This window comes from Anoplopoma fimbria, chromosome 20, assembly GCF_027596085.1.
Source record: "Anoplopoma fimbria isolate UVic2021 breed Golden Eagle Sablefish chromosome 20, Afim_UVic_2022, whole genome shotgun sequence".
Classification (NCBI taxonomy): Eukaryota; Metazoa; Chordata; class Actinopteri; order Perciformes; family Anoplopomatidae; genus Anoplopoma; species Anoplopoma fimbria.
In genome coordinates, this window is record NC_072468.1 from 17,774,354 (window position 1) to 17,792,342 (window position 17,989).

Sequence of the window (17,989 nt, forward strand, 5' to 3'; positions counted from 1 at the left end):
GTTTTCGTGTTTTGAAACAGAGCAACAGCACGAGTTATTGAAGTTATTGATTTACATGTGAGGGTACTTTTGTCTGATTAAATGCTTTCATCAGTTAAACACACAGCACTGAAAAGTATCTTGATTTTCAGTGCTAAAACGAAAGGCAAATGTATAAATTATGAAATAAATATTAAAATATTTAGTTTTCCAGTGTATAGAGATCTCTGATAGGAAACATGTTTTTGTGTGTATCTTATGATTAACAGAAAAAAATACAGCATATTATTAAATTGGTTGAAACACACAATCTCTACAGTTGATTTGCAAATTCCTTTATTACAAAAGGGAAGTATGAAGTAACAATGTGATTACAGCATTATGGTATTAATGTTGGTACATTTGATTACAAGATTGTAGTCTTTAATTTCATAAACATTTATATTTAAGAGATCTGAATCATTCCTGAAATTGATAACATTATTATGTTTATTAGAAAAGTATTTTCTCCCTCATCTTTCCTCTCTCTAAGACTGTTCTGTTCTATCTATTGTCTCCTTAATCCAGTCCACATAATGAGCCACCTTGGTATAATAACCCTTGTACTGCCTCTGTTGACAGGGGGGTCCCCAGGAGACAATGCCCGTCAGTTGATATGGCTCACTGTCTTCACTCAACATAGGGAAAACAAACGGACCTCCACTGTCTCTCTTGCAGCTGTCCTTTCCCTGTGCTCCAGCACAGAACATGTTATTAGTGAAAGTCATGCGTTTGTTAGTTGTAGGTTTGATAGGTGTATTCTCACACTCTGCAAGGGAGTAGACCCCAATATGAGCGTATTTTAACAAAGGAGATGTGACGAAATTACCCTTATTTGAATCTGTTATCCCCCAGCCTGACACTGTGCCTTGCTCATTTACCAACCATTCCCTGTTTACATCTGGTAGACAAATGGGCATGAGATTTGGGCCTAAATTCACCCTGGAAGCTAATCTAATGAGAGCAATATCATTGTCAAAATTGGTGCGTTCGGCAAGAGGAATGCCTTTGATGTAGTCGGGATGAATTATGATCCTCTCACTATCCATTTGGACTGCATTAGACAACCTATTTGATGTCGTTCTTCCATCTACCAGTCCACCAAACAGGCGCAAAGAGGTTTCCTCTGCCGTTTCCACGACGTGAGCTGCTGTGACAGCCCATCGGTCATTGATCAACGATGCTCCTCCTCTACTCGGCTCTTTAATCAAAAGGTGCCATGGTATCTCTCCCATGTTTGCATTCTTACCTCCCAAAATTCTGGCTGCGCTTGCAGGGTGTTTTTCAGGCATCCCGCACACTGAAATACATAAAAGTCATCAATAGAGTCATATGATTCAAAAAAGGCTAAATTGCGAAAATGTTAGAAATACATTTAAGGGCCAACCTTCAATGCATTTCGGCATCTCTGTCTTGCCTACATCTGACACCCATTCACCACTGGCACTGCAAGTGTACAAGTCTGGAAGATTGAAGAGAGCATTTTGGTGAAAAGCGAATGATTAATAAAACCGGAACACTTTTGCATTCTTAAAAAGCTAGTCAAGGAAAGGAATCAGAAAATGGACGTGTACAAGCTTCTTATAATCACCATCTCCTTCCAGTGTGTAGTACGTTGAGCTGCAGTTAAAATGAATCTGGTCTTTAAGCTGAGTGTGTTGTTTATCTGAGCCCACCAACTGAAGGATGCTTTCTTCTGGGATTTCAGGAAATCCACAATCCACAGCTACACATGGGGAAATAATACATTGTGAAAAAAGACAACAAGAAACTCACATTTCGACACATTTTCAGAATAATGGTTGCATTCAAACTCACGTTCACAGATGTATTTGGGAGTCCAGACGCCTGTATTCTGACACACCGCCTCATACTGTGATGACAAAGTCTGGGTGCCTGGCTACTTTGCAAAAGGAGAACTTAATTAGCATAACAGTGACATCAAATATAAATCTATTAAAAACATCTGGTTCTCTGCATACTCACAGTATGTACAACATAGCCAAGATCACAAGTTACTGTCACTGTTTCACCCTCATGATATTCTGGTTGCTGAGGAGTCACAATGGAGTGTGAGGTCACCACTGCTGGACAGACCTTGTCTGTAATTAACATGTGGAAAGAACAATCATGATCATCTCTCATCAGTTTCCCAAATAAATTACAACAAATTCTGCTTTCCCATCGTGTCACAAGTGAGGAGGCTGTAGTACCTCTGGTCCTGAACTGGAGAGAGAAGCCTTTGTTAGTCCCAAAGCCATCAGAGGTGAAGCGGATTTGGACATGATGTGAGTGAGTAAGAAAGGGAGACGGGGGAGGTTTGTCGCCACAGAAAGGCCCCAGAATCCCAGAGGGAGTCTCAATCTGTAAACAAGACACCAAAAGGTAATGTATCACATTGAACATGTCTCGACTTCCTCTCTGCTTGGTTCCCACTGGTGAAACATGCATGTGTATGTGTGTCCCCCAGCCTGTACAGTACCTATGAAATGACTCACTGCAAATATAAAAATAAAGACACGTTTGCACAAGAATTGCCACCATAACAAAATACTATAATTATGATGAGACCCAAATTGAGCATGTTGATCATCAGACTAAACACCATGAAAATGTGGAACCCAGAGAGCTTATAAAATGGTCTAAATATGATGTGTTCTAGTTGTTCAATCCATGGTTAAAACACTTTTGTCTGAACTTCCTCTTTGTTTCCTGCTCTGTCAACTTTTTAGAGGTTTTAGAAAAATGTTGTATTTAAGTATTTGAACTCAACACCTACCGTCAGTGCATCTATGCATTGACCATCAGGGCTCCGCTCCACATCGAAATCCTCAGCGAAGTCCAACTCCAGTTGCAGGGTGGCCTCCACAGACAGGGTGTACTGACAGTTGGCATTCTCTGCATATGAAGCAGGCCAGGAGGGACTGGATATTTCACCTTTGTCCAGCCCTGACAGATCTTTACTACAACTCACTGTGTTGAAGAAAACATTTAATTGTCATCACAGTCAACAAAATCATATGCATTACACAATCAGCATTCTCCTTTTCTCCCTCCTTTCCCCATCGGATGGACTGCTTCTTCTTCCTCTATTTCCCCAGTTTCACTTCATGTTTCAGTTGTGTTTCGCCTTCCTTGAATTGTCTCCCTCTGACTAATTTTAACTCATTCTGTAAGTCTGCATTTACTGATACTCGTCATGAGAATATTTGTACCTGTGCAAGTGTGTTTGTCCACATCAAGGTGGTAACCATGGCGACAGGAGCAGTGGTATCCTCCGATGTAGTTGTGACAGAACTGGGTGCATCCGTTGTCAGGGTCGTCCTTACATTCATCAAAGTCTGAAGGAGCAAATTAATTAAAGGGTCAGTTTAAAGAAATCATTGGACACCTGTTGTTTTTGGTGGTGATGATTCACTTACTACTAAATTTCAGTCATTTGGCATATAACTTCTCTTACAGTAAAGCACTCTTAAAGTAATACTGCAGTTCGAAGTTCAAGGAAGTGCGCTTATTCGCTTCATTCAGAGCTGATATCAACACCACTCTCATGTCTATACTTTAAAGACGTAGCTGGAGCCACCAGCCGTTTAGCTTAGCTTAGCATAAACTCTGGAAACAGAGAGGAAACCACTTGCCTGGCACTGTACAAATGCTTAAGATTGTTCAGAAGCATGGGCTTTACTCATTTATTAGAGCATGAGAAAATAAGACGCAACTTTTCCTCAGACAAAATAACCCTGGACAATTCAGCTTTAGCATCTATAAACTGCAACCATTGTGAATTGTTGTCTAAAACCATCACCTTCCTTAACAATGATGAAATACTTCCGTGTACAAACTGAACTCTCCCGGGGAACATGGAAAAATAAAATGGACACACAAATACAATGGACTTTGGTGGGACTCTTACAACACAGTATTTAATTTCTTTTCTCCTCTACAGCTCACCTTGATCGGTATAAAACCCTCTGAAGCCGGTGTGCCTTTTGGTGTTTGAGTAGTCGGAGTGGAACGTAAGAGAGAGGCAGCCGCCCGGGGAGGAGAGGAGAAAGGGATTGACGGTGGACTGAAGCTCCTCAAATTCCCTTTTGCCACACAGAACTGAGATCAGGTTTCCATTTGAATACACCTGGAAAATAATGGTGTTGTAGAGGAGACAATAACATTACTGTAATCAGTTATTAACCTTGACTTCTTATGGGTCAACCATTTGAAGTTTAACATGACCCCTGACCTTTACTGCATCGTTTTCACAGTCTTGGCTGTCCTCCATGTCCAGGTGGATGAGCTTGATGGACAGGGTGTGACCCTTATGGGCACACCTGCTCCAGTTAAGACTGGCATGGGGTGCATATCCAGTGGGATACCCTGGAGACTCCACCCATCCCAGCAGCGTCGAGTAGGCCGGGCGGGATAGTAGGAGAAGCAGAAGACTGGGGGAAGGTGTGGAAGACACGAACATTCAATGGAAGGGATGATACATTGTATAGGAAAGGAGAGGGATGTGGAGAAAAAGCAAAAACCACAAAATTAAGAAAGAAAAAAGGTATGACTCAATGTGAGAAAGACAAATTACACAAAAAAGACGATGAGCCAGAGATGATGATGCATAAATCCCCAAAATACTAATTCCCAATGCCATAACCCAGATTTATTAACATCCCCCCATTTTACAAGTACTGCACACATCTTCTGCTAATCATTACAGTTTGGTAATCTGTTTTAATGTACTAAAATGCAAAAATCCAAACCCACCTTAATCTTATCATTGTGATCCGATCAAATCCCTTCACAAATAAAGTACATCAACACATCTACTTCCTCTTTTCTCTTTAATTTTCTCTCAATTTCCTTACTTGCTAGCCCCCTCCCCCCGTTCTCTCTCTCACTCATATTTTGCAAACGCAGGCATTTTTTATAAAACAAAATGTGTGTTTGCCACAACGAGGGAGTGACTGCTGGTAAGTGGGATGGCAGGAAGACAGACCGAGCCAAAACAGTTTTAGATCGACAGTTAACTACAAAATCTCTTTAGCAGTTTTAGCTCAGCAACATCCCTGCGCCTCTGGGACAAAGGTTCAGTGGAAACAATGGAGATGGAATGAAAGGAAAGGGTGTAGTGGAGAGAGGAAATGTCTCATTGTGCTGCTCTGCTATGTGCAGTAAGAATACCAAAATCAGTCTTTGGTCCTGTAGCTATACGGAAACACACACACAGCTTACTTCACAGCAAGAGGGCCGGGGCAGGAAGGAAATGGGGAGAGACAGACACAGAGAAAGAGACGTAGAGAGAGAGAGACATGGAGGGGAAAACAGCAGATTAGGGTCACTGGGGTTTTCCACTGTGTAGGATTAGAAAAGACATGAGAAGTAGGTAAGGCAGACTGAGAAGGGGAAACACATCTGTAGTCACAGACAGTTCAGACTGCAGAAAGAGAGCAGAGATAGTCAGAAAAAGAGAAAGAGTAAAGAGATTACACCTTGAGTGACACTCCTTGAGCTAATAATTAAATAGCTGTAATTTCAAGGGTTATGAGCAGGTTTCAAGGAGGAGTATAGAGGAAGATTGTCATTGTAGTCTTCAACTTAGATATTTTACACACAGGTGGAGGACTGTAATCGAATGGGCAACAATTGGCTAATATGAATTGCACAAGTGAGGATAAGTACACCCGAGAGGATGGGAGATGCTGTGATCGCTGTGCTGCAGGTCAGTCACCTTCTTAAAGTTACGCTCACTAACTTATCTTAACTATCTTTTCTCTTTGGATGACAGACAGTATTTATTCAGGGTTTCAGCCTTCCTCACACACTGTATTTGCTTTACAGCCTGACATCAGATTCTTCTGTGTATCTCTGTTTTCTTAACTCTCCCAGGACAGTACATTATATCTGAGTGTGATCAAACGAAGATCACCAAATGTGCCGGATGCAAACATGGCACTTACACAGCCACAAAAAACCACATCAAGAAATGTCTTGTCTGCAAGGACTGCAGTTCCAGTAAGTCCCCCACACACATACAGTACTGTATATGCTCGCACACACATACTTCTTCTGTACTGCAAACACAAACACGCTTCCTCTTCTCCCACTTGCTGTCTTTTTTTAAAGAGTATAGATTGTGATTTTCTCATCCTGTGAACGTCACAATCTTCCTCTTTTCCATTTTTAGAAAAGAAAGTAGCCAAACTTTTACATTTTCCTAACTTTACTTAAAATATAAGTGGAGAACCCAAATATATGAAACATACCAAGTATGCCAGGCTGAAATAAAAAACCTTAAGCCTTTATATTTCACTCAGTGTTAACAACACATAGTTTCAGTGATTCGCTTGAACAAGCCTAAAAATGAAAAAAATTGTCAGTGTGGAGTAGGTTTATTGTTTCAACCTTGAATATTATAACCTCAATACACTTCTAATTTAACCAGGTTACTGGGTGCAGCCTCATGTATTGTCTTTGCACTCACTCTGGTACAAACAGCAGCACAGACAGCTGTAAAACTTGTGTGTCAAATGAGAATTAATCAAGTTAGTTGTTTTGTCTCTTCTAATGACTTAACAGGTCTGTGTGCAGAGACCCGCTGTCTCATAGTCTAGCTAAACTCTTTCCCAGTTGTAAAAAGTAACTAAGTGCACCTACTCAAGTACTGTACTTTAAGTACAAGTACCTCAAATTGTACTTAATTGATCATTTACATTTCATGCTACCTTAAACTTATACTCCACTACAATACTGTACTATTTACTCCACGACATTTAATAGACAACAGATGGTAACTTTGCAGATTCAGATTATTATAATAAAATAAAAATAACTAATTAACTATCATATATTGGTGTGGATTCTGCTACACAGCAGTACAAAAGTCAGCTGAAATTAGCTCCAGCTTTACCAGCTGCAATGCTAGTGATGATTACACATCAATGCATCCCTAATTATAATACAGTGATATAATATTATTCTAAAATGTTCCATTCTGCATAATTAGTACTCGTACTTTGGATACTTTAAGTATATTTTGATGTTAATACTTTTACTTAAGTGACATTTTGAATGCAGGACTTGTACTTGTAACACAGTATCATTTCATTGTAATACTGCTATTTTTACTCAAAGTAAAAGTATGTAGTACTTCTTCCACCACTGCTCCATACTTAACACTGACCAAATGTTTTCACACAAACAAACAATATGGTAGAGACCACAGTAGCAGCAACAGAAGACTGATCCCTCTTCCAGCACAAACTATATCTCTCTTTGACTCTTTCAGTTAACAATCAGAGGAAAGTAAAGAACTGTACAGCTCGAGAGGATACGGTGTGTGAGTGTGTGAAGGGTTTGTACTGTGATGATGATCGGTGTGACCACTGCAAGCAACTGACCCACTGCCCTCTGGGTGAAGGGGTCAAGGTTCAAGGTGAGCTTTCGACGTAAAACGTTAAATAAATTATCATGCAGTACAGCAAGCATTTACATGTTACAAAATAGTACAACAGAACAAAATGGCAACTGAAAAGACTCATTTGTTTTTTGCAGCCACTCGCACTAATGACACGATCTGTGCTCCGTGTCAAGACAGGACCTACAGCAACGTATCTGATTTCCACTCGGCCTGTAAAACACATACAAGGTCAGACTACGTCTCCACTATTATGTTGATTTTTAAAGCTGAAGGATGTCAATGTATGTAATGTAATATGCATCATTCATTAGTAATCCATCGAGTCACAGCCGATATGAACAAATTTGGTTTGGGTTGACATCATCAGTCTACATACCCGAAACTTCCACATCACATCTTCTCCTCCACACTATGGGAACTGTTTCTTTAGCTTCTGTGAAGTTTTTACATATCCAATTCAGAAGGTTGTACAGGGACAAACATAAAACATTCCCTGTGATCCCCCCTCAAAAAAAAAAGGATGTCAGATTTAATGTGTTTTTCCTTCCAATAGTTCACTATTAAAAAGGTGTGATTTTCAAAGTGAAATATTTGTTTACTACATTCCTGAGCTTAACTTCCTTTGGAAAATTTCTGTAAATTTACCAGAATTTATTAAGAATTTACCAACCCTAGTTATAGATACACTACACATTATGTGGATACCAATTTGTTTGGGTTTGTATGTTGTTTTCAGATGTGAGGACATTGGAAGAGAGGTGAAAACTCCCGGAACCCCAAGAACTGATGCCATCTGTGGCAACTTCAAATCTAGTAGGTCTCCATTTTAACCCTAAGGCGCTTGTTACAAATGTGTATCGTCTCTTTAGATCTTAAAATCTTATAGTTAAAAAAAACAACTTGTGCAATTCATGCTCTTATCTGACTCAGTGAGTTCCTGTTGACCTTCAGTTCCTATATGTCATATGACCGAATGAGAGGAAGTAGAAGCAGTACAGATGTGAAAATCATTCCTAAGGCAGAGAGTAATGTAAGCCACTTGTTGCAGGACTGGCTATAAAGGGTCACCTTATGTGAACAGACATTAAACCTGCAGTAATTTATATTTTAATAACAATATCAAATGGCAATGTGAAAACAATAAATCAATTTTACTGTTTTTTGTTCACTCTCACAGCTCTAACGGTTGCATTTCTGGCGAAAACAAGCAGCTTTGAAAAAACACCAAAAGTAAATGACTAGCTAATAGAAAGATTACTGCAAGTAAATTATAATGTTGCTTGGTAACTAATGTTATTGCCATATCATCAACATCATCATCAAAAAGATAAATAACAAATATTGCAATAGATTTAGTAATTTTTAGACTTCCTATGTTGATCAAAATTATTCATTAATCAATTTTTTAAAATGCATATAGAAAAAACACATGTACATCATTTCTAAATTGAAACGTTTTCATACTTGTGTGTTTTTGAACTCTACACTGAAGTTTCAATTTTGGGATTTTAGTGACTGAAGTTTACTCAGTTTAATCGAGTCAAATAATAAGTGAAACGTACCAAGTAAACATCAAATACCGATTTAACTTCTAATAAAGATCTAACAGGTGGAAAATGTACCTGCTAAATAAATATTAAATATTGCTTATTAATGTTGATTTAATAATTACTAATAACGATATGTCTTGGCTTCATTCTTGTGTGAAAAAAATGAATAGAAATTAAGTCCTTTTTTATAGGCAAAGTCATTTCATTCATTACAATATTATTAATGAGGAATCAAGAGGAGTATTCAGTAGTCACTCACTCCGTCTTTACTTCCCAGAAGATTTGCTACGGTGTGCAATCAGGAGGCAGGAGACCTAATTAAAATGCATTTAGGTCCCTCTAAAATCCCCTTTCTCTGTTTATCAGATTGTCCCTGGATGTTACCCACAGGCCTGTGGTCAGGACTCTTGTTGACCGCACTCATCCTGTTTGGCGTAATCTGCTGGAGGTCAAAACGCAAGTCATACAAAGCAGGTGTGTACAATATGTAAAACACTTTTGTTTTTACGCACTTTGGTTAAAATCTTCCTGAAGAGGCCACAAAGCGATGTACAGGCCTGCCTACTCACTGGTAGAAACTGTGAGACACCATTTACTGAGAAGTGCACAGTTAAAGGTCAACGCTTATGTCTTTCAAAAATACCTCCCCAGTGTTTCCTTTACAGCCAGTCTATCCTTAAAATCTGAGTTAGCTCAAATTAAATTTACAAACCAGATTATCTTCATATTAATTGGAATAAATTTGAAGTGTGGTCTAGAATTAATTAATGCAAAAAGAAGTGTAACAAAAGAAGAAAATTAATGAGTTAGTCTAACTCAGAATGGTTAAATAAGGAGCTGTTTAACGTGATGTTAAACAAGCTCGGCGAACATGACAAACTGAATGAGAAAACCACATCCTGTACATATTCTACCTGACACAATTATTTGGTATAATGTGACGCACACTTCACAGGCAACGACTCATACAGAGAAACGGGTCCTACGCATGTGATACACTCTCATAACTGATTGTTTTGGCTGACGTTCTGTCATATATGATTGGCATTTATTGTATTTCCACTGAAGTAATGTGCCAATACTGGAAATTACATACAAAATACAACTCATTGAGAAAAGGGTGGGCTTCACCACTATTTTGAAACTACAGTATGTAGATTACACAATAGTGTGTGCAGGGATGCAGGGATGTGTAGGCTAATCTTGAAAGTCAGCACTGTACTGGTTCCCTTGACAAAAAGCCAATGGGATATTTCCATTTATTCATTTCCATTTCCAGCAAGATAATCTAGTTTGCTTAATGACATTTTGAAGTCTAATTTAGTCACTTGTTCACAACTACCTCTTTTAAGACATTTGAAAGCTTCAAAATGCACGTCAGTAGTACCTCCTGATATATTTTATATCCTAGAACAAAATGTTAAAAATATCTTAAGCTTGTGTTAACCACAGACCTTATTTAATACGTCTGACCATAAACCCATTTCAAAAAGAAACATTGACTTTAAAAAAAAAAGGAGTGCAAAAATACCAACTCCTTTTTGGGTTTGAGGATAGATTCCTGAAACAATCTATGTGAAGTGGAAACTTGAAACCTCCAGTTCACATACACTGGGCCCTTCGGTGTGAGCAGGAGAAATCATGATCCAGTAGTTAAACTATTGAAATAAAACATATTTACATATTCTTGATAACTTCAAGAAACGTCTACTAGGTAACTGAACCTTTTTGTAGAAAAACAACCCAGACATAAAGTACATATTCTAAGTAATAATCTATTACTATTTGTATGTCTTAAAACACGCTTGGAGAGATCTCTAAGTGAGTTGTCACTCACTCTTCTGGTGGTTGGATTAACCTATTATGAAAAATTAGCTGTGGGTCCCTGTTTGTGGTAATTTTCAGACCCAAATACATATAGGACCATGCAGCATGTTTATGTCATCACAGGGCCGCTAGACAAGAAAGATACTGATGCGGGGCCATTACCACAAACGCACTGACGCACCATGATTATGGGGTATTTTGAGGGTCTGTCGGCACTGCTCCATAAAAGGTTTGAAAGGTTTTCGTAAAACATTTCAGAGTAAAACGATTCATGGTGGCTTCAAAATAAAAAGAGTAGATAAAAAAGCAGTTCATTTAGCCAAAATGGCAAATACTGAGCATGTGAGCAGCTGATAAGCGATTGATGCTGCATTGACACTTTTTACATCAGAGGTTAATCTTTTTTTTCACCATCTTAAAAACTTGACACCATTTATCACTGCTGTGAGTCAAGTCTGGCTTTTTTTTTTCCACTGAGAAAAAGGAAACTAAAACATTTTTACAACAACCTTTCAAGTCTACAGGAGGTGAGAGATTCAGATACAGTTGAGGAGGAGTATCAATTTAATATCGATTCACACTGAGCTGTGCTAAATTCTAATTTTACACATTCCTATAAACAAAGTTGTTCACATACTTACAGGTATCACACTTCATTTCAATGACTATTGGTGCCACAGATGGGAGGATTCAATTTTGAGAGATTATAGTGCCCCCTATGGGCCAATCATACAGATTTCTTGTCCTGAATATCCAGTATAATGTTCCAAAATACATAAACTATTAAAGTCAAATTTAATTCATGAACACAGTAGATATCATTCGTGGCATTAATACTGATTACGCTTATTTTTGGCCCTATATGTAACAGCAGACCCCAGTGTGGCTGTCTCTCTGGTTGAAATGGTACCAGCAGCACCAGTGACTCAGCTGGATCTGTCTCTACCGATCAAAGAGCTGGACGGTCACTGCCAAGAGACCTGCGTCATGGAGGGCTGCAAAATACCACTTTTTAACCCAGGTACTATCAAGTTTACCCTATTCAATAAAGTAGTGTATGTATTGGATTTTTTTATGTCTTTATAAGAGATTTGACAGTAGTGAGATGTGTGTGACTTGAAACAAGTCAGACTTAAACAATTGTGGGTCATGGTCGGTGGCTTTACCGTTACCTCTAAACCACGGGTGCACCTCAATACTACGTCAGAGAGGCACAAAACCAGAACATGTAATCGGCATAATGTGCAGTTTCATACTTTTCGCCCGTTTTACCACTCCACTCCGAATAAAACACACAGATAACCGCTCCTCCTTAAATCTAATTAATTTAGCCAGGAGATTGGTTAATAACAAAGTCCCAGGGGTTGTGGGAACCGAAGTGTCCTGTAGAACCTAATCCACATTGTTTATAGTAACAGAAGTTCATATTATCTCAGAAAAGAAAACTTTAGGAACTTCCGGTTACCAGGAGCCAGTAGAGCCAGTATTGTAGAGTAATGATGAATGAGAGCTAATGATTTTTATGTCATGCATTTATCCAAACTATATCAACTTTTTCTGATGCCAGAAAGTAGGGCTTTGTCTCACTTGCTTTACATGACCTGTCACCACTGTACACATAAATATATATGTAGGCAGCAGCAGTAAGGTAAACAATTAATGAAGCTCCACATCAGCCATGTGTGGTTTCAGAATGTTAATGTTACTTTTTTCTTCAAGTTGTCACTCTTTGTAGTCTTTTGCTGCTTTTGGTACAATATATTTTTGAGAAGAACTAAGATGGAAAATGTACAGATTGGTGACCAACCTGAATAAAATGGAGAAACATAAGGCTTTGATGAATATGTGGCCGTCACCGTCACCAAACCTCAACACCTTTGATAGACAGTGTTCTAAGTTATCATAAAAGCACCAAATGGGGGAAACTCTTTTTGTAGACTGGTGTTCAATACATTACACTGTGCAATAATAGTTAAAAAAGTTAAAAAATAGTTAAAATAGTTGTTTTTTTCTCTGTCTATAAATATAATATTTCAGTTATTGTTGTTTTTTCTACTGTTTTTTTTTTATTGCTTATTTATAATACTTGTTTTATTTTATTTTTAGCTTGTCTTCTTCTACTATGTCTCTTGTGTGCACTTTACTCTACGCTGTTGTAAGTCTGCAAATTTCCCCGCTGCGGGACTAATAAAGGATTATCTTATCTTATCTTATCTTCAACCCACCAGTATCAAAGACACTTTTTTCATTAAATTGATAACGATCTGTATATTAGAGTGAAAAAAAAAATGTATTACCTTTTCCAGCCAAGTCTATAATGACTTCCTATGCTCATAAAAGCTTTCAGCCCAATTAAGATGGCCATTGATCACATAAAGAGCAAACCATATGTGATGTAACATTACTTTGAAGGATGGTCTCTCTGAACATTGATTGTATCATTCATTATCCTCCACAGATGATAGCGTGGTCATTTGCGACACACAAGAGCACTTGGACAACAGCGCTCCTATAATTCCACTGAAGGTCTCGGTTTCGTTCATTGAATCCAACCACATCAATGGAAGTGCTGCATATCGCACTGGAAGCTTTCAAAGGACCTACTCAGAGCCACAGGAGGACGAGTGGTGTGGGACATAATCAAGTAAATATTGTTGCAACAGTATGATGATGGAGCTCACAGTCCCTCTGCAGCTTGGAGAGGCTGCAATTAGTTTTCAAACCTTAAACTGGAACTATTTAAACCAAAAAAAAACAGTAGGTTTTCTCTCTTTCTGAAGAGTTTAAGGTGGCTGACGGTTTGCTGCCCCCTGCAGGACTTTAACGAGAAGTTCAGCTCAAGTGATGTGATATTTCTGTGATGCATTTACAATGAACAAAAACATGTTCTTTTTAAATCCCTGTGCAGCTCTTTACTTGAGTCAGTCCCTTTGATGAGAACTAGTGTTAGATAGGAGCTATATGTTTATTACTTTAGTCATATCCGATGAAAAAGCCCAAACCCCAATGAATGCATCCTTCTAACAAGTATGTCTGTGGTTTTATACACCTTCTTACGAACAAATGGGATTGTGCCACAGGGAGTTGAGAGACTGATCTACCTAAAATTGGTCTTTTCATGGGATTAGTTTAATTATTTCCTGGCTTTACCTTTATTGTGAATGGTGTGTTTTGTAATTATAATTTAAAGGATATCGAATTCAACATATTGTTCAAACCTCAGCGTCTAATTCAGGTCCAGAATTGTAAACTTTTAAAGTATACTGTAATGCAGATTTTGACTATTGAATTTCAGTATTTATATAAATATAAACATTTTTTTAAAAAGTGCAGCGCCAAGACACACACACACACACACACACACACACACACACACACGCACACACACGCACACACACACGAATTAAAGATGCAGCAGTGATGCCTGACAGATGTATGATTTGTTTATAACATTGTGAAGATAGATAGTGCAATATCAGGAAGTATGTCTGGAATGTTTACAGAAGTCATTTTCGTCAGCTGCTCTTTTTTCCAGTTAGTACCATCAGACAATTAAAATGTACATTTACATTTCAGTATCTTCAAAGATGTTCAGTCTTATTGTGATATTTCCAAATAATGTTGATTAGAATTTTTTTTAAACTATAAACATTGTACAGAGTCTTTCACTAGAATAAATTCACATTTGCAGTTACTTCAAACAGCCTTCTTGAAGACTTGCTTGGCAACGATGCCTTGAACTCTCATCTCCTGCAGAGAGGAAAAGACCACATGGGGGGTGAGAAGGAGGGGGGGGGGGGGTGTAAATGAACAGGAAGAAAGTCTGTCACATCAAAGGAGAGTTAAATAAGTGATACACAAACCAGGGATTGTATCCAAAATACAATCCCACCCCACTCCCACCTCCCTCTTTGACCTTGTAATCCGTCTCCCACTCAAATCACCATCTACTTATCCCCCCCCCCCTTTCCTCCTCCAGCTCCCCCTCGTCCTCACTCACTCTTCATTATTCTCTCGCTGCTCCACCTCCACTGTTTTGTGTAACCTTTAAAATCCACCAATCTAAATCCTGATCCTCGCTGGCATTTTCTTTCCCAACTCTCTCCTAAATTTCAACAACACAGAGCTTTGTCCTGGCTGCAACATAGTTATTAGAAATCCTGCAGGAGCTATTTAATGAGACAATAGAGATTGTTTGAAATCTTAATTAGCATGGACAGATTATTTGTAAGCTTCAACTCTTTTAAAACCAGAACGAGAAAAAAAAAAAAAAAAAAACACTCCTCTCTCTTGGTCCTGAGTTATTGTAGCACTTTATAAAAGACATGCATTCAAGAGTCTTCTGCCTCTTTTGTGTTTGCCTTCCTTTGTAGGCTCCTACTTCCCCCCCTCAGGCATGCACAAAGCCCCACAAACCTTTACACAAACCTTTTTCTTCCCACAAAGACGGAAGTACGGTAGTGCAACTGAATAAGGAAATGAAGACTTTCAAACCCTGTATTATTTGCATGTTTAGCATATCAATTTTATCATTTCCCTTTAGTGCTTTTAGTTTCCTTGTTTCCTATCCCTTCTTCTATCCCCTTCTCTCCCTCCCTATACATCCATACCAAATTCAGCTTGTCCCCCTCCAGCCAGTGTGTCCAGCCTCGTCCTTCCTTCTCGCCTTGCTGTACACAAAGCAGGTTGTCTCCATCCCAGTTCACTGTAGTCTGCATGAAGACAAACACGTTGAGTTACTGCAAGCAATCAGTATGTAAAGCAGCTCACATAAGTCTTTCTTCATTGCTAAAAGTGTAGCCGTGAGTTCAAAACCTTATTTTTTCTTCTTGTCTTTCGGTTCCGTTTTCTCTCTTTTTGTGTCATTTTGTACACTGTAAGATTGTGCTGCTAATTCTGATTCCTGTATGTGTTTGGAAACTGAGCACTATTAGAGTGTTGTTGTTAACCACTGCTTTTTAAACAAACTGATAACTTATTGTAGGCCCAAATGGGGATTAAAGCCGCAGAGGGTAGTTACAACACAAAAACACAACAGTAGGCGGGTTGAGTTTCCGCTGGGATTGTTAATTTAATCACACAAAGCAAACTTGTATAACAAGTTATAATACTGTATATTTATCATATCAGCAAGCCTGTCCAAACAAGTCAATGTTTATATTCAGAATAACAACACAAACCTGACAAGTACGACCGTCCACTGGTCCCAAATCTTCGGTGAATTCTTTTCCGATAGTGAAATCCATGTTGAAGTTCTTGAAAGTGGTGAGAGTGCGGATCTTCATTAACCCTGTGGCCGGGTCATGGGTGATCTCTTTGGTGGGCCTCAGCAAACACACAATCTTCCTCAGAGCAAAATTTATATCTGAGAGAAGACGATTATACAATATATTAGTGTATTATGAGCTGTACGTTACTGTTTCTTTATTAAAAAGGGGGGCTTTGTCTTGTCAGAGTGCAGACAGAGTGGATCCACCCCTCTGAGTGTGTGTGTGTGTGTGTGTGTGTGTGTGTGTGTGTGTGTGTGTGTGTGTGTGTGTGTGTGTGTGTGTGTGTGTGTCTGGGTTCATGGAAAGGACAAGGTGGTGATTTACTTTCACTAATGTGCAGCTGCAAATGAAGATGATCCACATTATGAAATCAATGATTTAAAAACGATTAACTCAAAGCAGCAAAGCAATAGAAATATACAAGTATCAAAATAAAAAAAGGTGCAACAAAAGTCTGAACATGGGGTTTGATAAATAAAAATGACTTGTTGTAAGGGTTACAGCTGTGATAAAAAGAGTCTTACCTAAAGCTGCGAGGTAGGAGTCCATATTCTCCTGCTCCACCATATGAAACGTGCCGGAATAATTAGGTTTAGACATGTTGTTCCCTCCAAAACTCCAGACGAGCAGAAATGTCTACTTTTTTTCCCCCCTCGAGTCAAGTCTGGATCTGTTGACGCCTTTCTTTGAGATCAGTTTCACTTACTCAACGTTTCTGGACGACGCCTGGATTTCGGACGCGTAAAAATGAGACTGTTGCGCAGTGTTTCTGTCCTCGGGGAACGTCCTCTCGGGTGGGGACTCTTACTGGATTTGCGAAATCGCTTGCAGTCAGCTGTGACTCACTGAGGATGGGGGTTTTTTGTTTTTTTTGTAGGACCAAGTTTAGGGGGAGGTTCATTCAGCTCATGCTTTATCCAGAGGGATCAGTTCAGAGGCGGTGCTTCCGGTCCCTAAAACATGAGGTGGGCGGGGTGAGGATGTATGGAGCATGCATGTTACAGAGTTCAGTGTTAATTTATACTGGGAGATGACCAGTATATTCACAGTCCCAGTGGGAACAAAAGTCAAACACTCAAGTGCAAAAGTATTAGCAATAAAATATACTTAAAGTACAAAGTACAGATTATGTAGATCTATTTCAGAATAATGTATATTATTGATGCATTAATGTGTTCATTACTTTAATGTTGCAGCTGGTATGGCTTATTTGTCATTACTATATACTGGTTGGTAGCTTGTGAAAGTCTTGACCTAAAATGAGACATTGTAATTTATGAATTGATAATATTTTTTGTTCTTAATCTGTATCTACAAAGTAACTGAAGGTATCAAGTAAATGTTGTGGAGTTGAAAGTACAATCTTTTGCCTCTGAATTGTTGTGGATTTAAGTCAAAGCGAGGTAGCATCAAGCACCTCAAAAAACGGTCAAAACTGTACTTAAGTATATTACTTGAGTAAATGTAATTATTTGATTTCCACCACTGGGTTGTGACCAGAGAAAAGTAAACGTTTTATTTCAGATTTAGTGATGCCTAAATACTGCACCAACCGATTTCCCGGGCCCTGTATATGCAGGTTGAAGGTCCATTCTGTATTTTTTGGGCTTGATAAACAACATGATATAACATATTTCCCTAAAGATTACTGATGTAGTAGATTCGATGTCCAGCAGCAGATGGAGTTTGAAGATGTCTAAAATTCCATTTTGTTGTTTGTAAATTTAAGGACTTAAACGCTGAGGTTCAAAGGTCACTCTTGATTAAGAAACAGCTGTTGACAAAACATTTATAGGACTAAATCACTGTCTGAAATACTGATGTAATCAAACCTTGAACAACATGAGATTGTTAGGTGTTGGAGTTCAAAAGACTAGTCAATCAATTTGTAAATGCAAATTGGTCTGTGTCCT

At 38.6% G+C, this 17,989-nt stretch overlaps 3 protein-coding genes across 4 annotated transcripts; 1 reads left to right on the forward strand and 2 right to left on the reverse strand.

Moving 5' to 3' along the window:
• Window positions 1-304: 304 nt before the first annotated feature.
• On the reverse strand, window positions 305-4,851 carry c1s.2 (complement component 1, s subcomponent .2). The gene is made up of 11 exons (XM_054621597.1): window positions 4,777-4,851; window positions 4,256-4,454; window positions 3,970-4,150; window positions 3,234-3,359; window positions 2,798-2,991; window positions 2,232-2,382; window positions 2,005-2,120; window positions 1,837-1,918; window positions 1,610-1,744; window positions 1,406-1,480; window positions 305-1,318 (listed from the first exon to the last, which is right to left on the reverse strand). Exons 1-11 carry the CDS (start codon window positions 4,788-4,790, stop codon window positions 507-509), a joined length of 2,085 nt encoding a protein of 694 aa, XP_054477572.1. The 5' UTR covers window positions 4,791-4,851; the 3' UTR covers window positions 305-506.
• Window positions 4,852-5,076: 225 nt separating this feature from the next.
• Window positions 5,077-14,139, forward strand: LOC129109556 (tumor necrosis factor receptor superfamily member 5). Of its 2 annotated transcripts, none has more exons than XM_054621655.1 (8): window positions 5,077-5,731; window positions 5,899-6,024; window positions 7,298-7,444; window positions 7,564-7,657; window positions 8,166-8,242; window positions 9,346-9,453; window positions 11,681-11,827; window positions 13,265-14,139. In XM_054621655.1, the coding sequence occupies exons 1-8, from the start codon at window positions 5,665-5,667 to the stop codon at window positions 13,444-13,446; spliced, it is 948 nt and encodes a 315-aa protein (XP_054477630.1). In that variant the 5' UTR covers window positions 5,077-5,664; the 3' UTR covers window positions 13,447-14,139. The 2 variants fall into 2 exon arrangements, with proteins under 2 accessions (XP_054477630.1, XP_054477629.1); XM_054621654.1 differs by having other exon boundaries at window positions 5,078-5,731; window positions 11,678-11,827.
• Window positions 14,140-14,234: 95 nt separating this feature from the next.
• On the reverse strand, window positions 14,235-16,996 carry rbp5 (retinol binding protein 1a, cellular). The gene is made up of 4 exons (XM_054621685.1): window positions 16,601-16,996; window positions 15,987-16,171; window positions 15,417-15,518; window positions 14,235-14,556 (listed from the first exon to the last, which is right to left on the reverse strand). Exons 1-4 carry the CDS (start codon window positions 16,674-16,676, stop codon window positions 14,503-14,505), a joined length of 417 nt encoding a protein of 138 aa, XP_054477660.1. The 5' UTR covers window positions 16,677-16,996; the 3' UTR covers window positions 14,235-14,502.
• Window positions 16,997-17,989: the final 993 nt, after the last annotated feature.

Coding starts and splice junctions, on each gene's coding strand:
- rbp5 (XM_054621685.1), bottom strand. CDS start 16,676: ATGTCTAAACCTAATTATTCCGGCACGTTTCATATGGTGGAGCAGGAG. Junction 16,172..16,600: donor CTCCTACCTCGCAGCTTTAG/GTAAGACTCTTT, acceptor GTCTTCTCTCAG/ATATAAATTTTGCTCTGAGG. Junction 14,557..15,416: donor AGGGGGACAAGCTGAATTTG/GTATGGATGTAT, acceptor TCCTCTCTGCAG/GAGATGAGAGTTCAAGGCAT.
- LOC129109556 (XM_054621654.1), top strand. CDS start 5,665: ATGAATTGCACAAGTGAGGATAAGTACACCCGAGAGGATGGGAGATGC. Junction 7,445..7,563: donor TGAAGGGGTCAAGGTTCAAG/GTGAGCTTTCGA, acceptor TGTTTTTTGCAG/CCACTCGCACTAATGACACG. Junction 8,243..9,345: donor CTGTGGCAACTTCAAATCTA/GTAGGTCTCCAT, acceptor TCTGTTTATCAG/ATTGTCCCTGGATGTTACCC.
- c1s.2 (XM_054621597.1), bottom strand. Junction 3,360..3,969: donor AGGGTTTTATACCGATCAAG/GTGAGCTGTAGA, acceptor TTGCTCCTTCAG/ACTTTGATGAATGTAAGGAC. Junction 2,992..3,233: donor GGACAAACACACTTGCACAG/GTACAAATATTC, acceptor TCTTCAACACAG/TGAGTTGTAGTAAAGATCTG.